The following is a 2,549-nucleotide window of genomic DNA, read 5'->3' as shown; positions in this document are numbered from 1 at the left end:
CTGGGCAGGCAACTGAATCCGCTGGAAACCCACTCCGCAAACTAGACCAGCTCTGCTGCCCGGGCCGAGCCTTTCTCCAAGGCAACAAATGGCAAAATTTTAAAGCAAGAAGGCGACGCAACAACAACCAAAAGTCCCCACACCTTCCTTTTTTTTCTCCTTCCCTTTACAACAATTATATATATTAGCAAATCTACACATACTGAACTTCTCCATCCCTCCTCTTCCCCCCTTTCCCCCGCCCGCAACGCACGCTTCTCCAAACACTCCTCGTTTTGCATCCTACACCTACGTGGTCCTGGCTGCGGTGTGAGAAGCCAAGGCAGGAGCACGGCTCTGCCTCCCGAGGAGGGAGGCGCCCGGGGCCACCTGCTCGGTGCCGTGGGTGGTGCCCGGCCCCCAGCCCCGTCCCGCCGGGCCCCGGTCCTCCCTAGCTCGCCTCCTGCCTGCTGCAGCCATCCAGGAGCTCAGTCATGAAGGAGATGTACACTATGGCCAGGCGCAATGTCTCTATCCGGGAGAGCCTCTTCTCGTAGGCGAAGGTGGGCACCTTCTTCCTCAGCTGATCAAACGCCTCGTTGAGGTTGAACATCCTCTTCCTCTCCCGTATGTTGGCAGCCTGGCGCTGGGCGTAGGTGATAACCCGCTTTCTCCTGGGTCTGTCCAGGAGGGAAGCGCTCCGCATCCTCTCCTCTTCCTCCTCCTCCTCCTCGTCGTCTTCGGGATCTCCATCTCCGAAGGCAGCCAGGGGCAGCCCCCGGGCCATCCCCTCCCGGAGCGACAGGGCTCTGTCCCCGAAGGGAGGCCCGGAGGTGACCTCGCAGAGCCCCAGGCTCGGCCCGGCCCGGGGGGGGCCCTGGGGGGCGCCGAGGGAGAGGTCGGCCACGAAATCCAGCACCGAGGCGCCCAGCAACCCCTCTGGGCAGGGCACTTGCGGGGCTCTGCCGTGCAGCTCATCCAGCAGCCCCGGGCGCTGGTGGGCTGGGAAGAGGCCGGCTGACATCTTACTTCAGAGAGGGCTTAATCTGGTCCCCCATCCCCAGCCCCAGCGGCGTTAATATTTATAACCCCCCGGATAACAGGATTAGCAGGACTAGAAAGAGCGGCTGTAAAATTTCTCGCCGTGATGCTGATGAGAGGAGACAGGCAGCCCCCTCGGGGACGCGTGGATGTTCCCGAGAGAGGAGTCCCCAGCGAGTCAATCCTGTCACAGCGATCAAGGACAGTTCCTTCTTGGCAAAACCCTCCGCTCTTACCTGCTGCGCACTTTTGTCTCTTCTTACACACCCGCAACCAAACGATTTTCAGCCTCTTTAAAGCCCGCAGCCGCAGAGCCGGGTCTCCACTGGGCTTGTTTTCCTGCTTTCTGTCGGGATCTCTGAACCCTGAGAGCCAGCCTGACAATTGATGTCAGGCAAGTGCATGTATGCTTTTAATGATGTCCTGAAGAGGGGACCTGCACGCAGAGGGTCACCGGGGAATGTTTACCCTGTATCCCAGCGCAATGGGAGCTGAATGACAGGACCTCCATTAGCCTAAGTAAGCATTGTAGGGGACCCGATATTGCATTCCCAGTAGTAACTGTTGGAATCGTCTCTCCATTCCCCCTAAATCCCCTTCAACTAGAGTTCAAACATCTCTCCAGTAAAAGGCTGCTTCGTAAAGCTCATTGCGGTTCAGGCAATCTCAAAGCACTTGCTTTGAGACTCCTTCCTCCTGCCCGTGAGGCGAGGATAAGCTGGTCCTATTCAGGGCAGCGGTCGCTCTTACACCTTTGGTAGAGCCGTCCCGGTCACCGGCGGCGCACAGAGGAGTCAACCTGGCTGCACGCACTGATAGCGCTGGATACATAGCGCAAAATACCGTGAAATGCATATAAACACACCCGTACACCCGACACCGCCGAATACCTTTCTTTGATCGAGGTTTCCTTGGGGACGGACGTTGGGGATTGTTTTGCTTTTGTCTTGGGAGGCTGGAAGAGGTTAGGGGTTGTGTCTTCACCCTCCCACACCATAGACTGTCTCTAAATAAACAGCCCGGCCCTGGCAATCCCTGGCAGTGTTAGACACACCCAGGCTGAATCGGATCGATTTTCTTTGGCACACGATTTGTGCACACAGCTCGTTTAGGAGTGGCTGGCCATTACTCTTGCACTGCCTTCGTAAAGCCTAATCTTCGCCTTTGTCATGCATTGTTGCCACTCTCGCTTTGGGGCTAATTAATCTTTAATTTCTAAGGGGATTTCAAAGCCCATCAGATCAAAGGAGGCGGGTGGGGGCGGCCGAAGGATCCCGCTCCGCGAAAATCCTTCCTGTTTGCCTACAGGACCGCAAACATTTCCGACCGCGGACCAGGATCAGCCGTCCTTTACAACACAGTGAGCGAACCACGCATCCCCTTTTCCCGGGAAAGATGCCGCGGGAAAGACACTTCCCCTCCCAGCTCACCCCCCCCGGCTCCGCGGGCTGTCGGAGCGGACGGAGCTACATTGGACAGCTAGCGGCGGCGCCGAGGGGGGGTGGGGTGGGGAAAGGCGGGAGGGGGGG

General features: G+C 58.0%; 1 protein-coding gene across 1 annotated transcript; it reads right to left on the bottom strand.

The window, feature by feature from the left end:
• Positions 1–430: 430 nt before the first annotated feature.
• FERD3L (Fer3 like bHLH transcription factor) lies at positions 431–1,003 on the bottom strand. The gene has a single exon (XM_009282055.1). It carries the CDS (start codon positions 1,001–1,003, stop codon positions 431–433), a length of 573 nt encoding a protein of 190 aa, XP_009280330.1.
• Between the last annotated feature and the right edge of the window lie 1,546 nt (positions 1,004–2,549).

This window comes from Aptenodytes forsteri, unplaced genomic scaffold (assembly GCF_000699145.1).
Source record: "Aptenodytes forsteri isolate BGI_AS27 unplaced genomic scaffold, ASM69914v1 Scaffold164, whole genome shotgun sequence".
Lineage (NCBI taxonomy): Eukaryota > Metazoa > Chordata > Aves > Sphenisciformes > Spheniscidae > Aptenodytes > Aptenodytes forsteri.
Note: the sequence above shows the minus strand (reverse complement) of the source record. Positions and strands in the feature narration are given on the sequence as shown.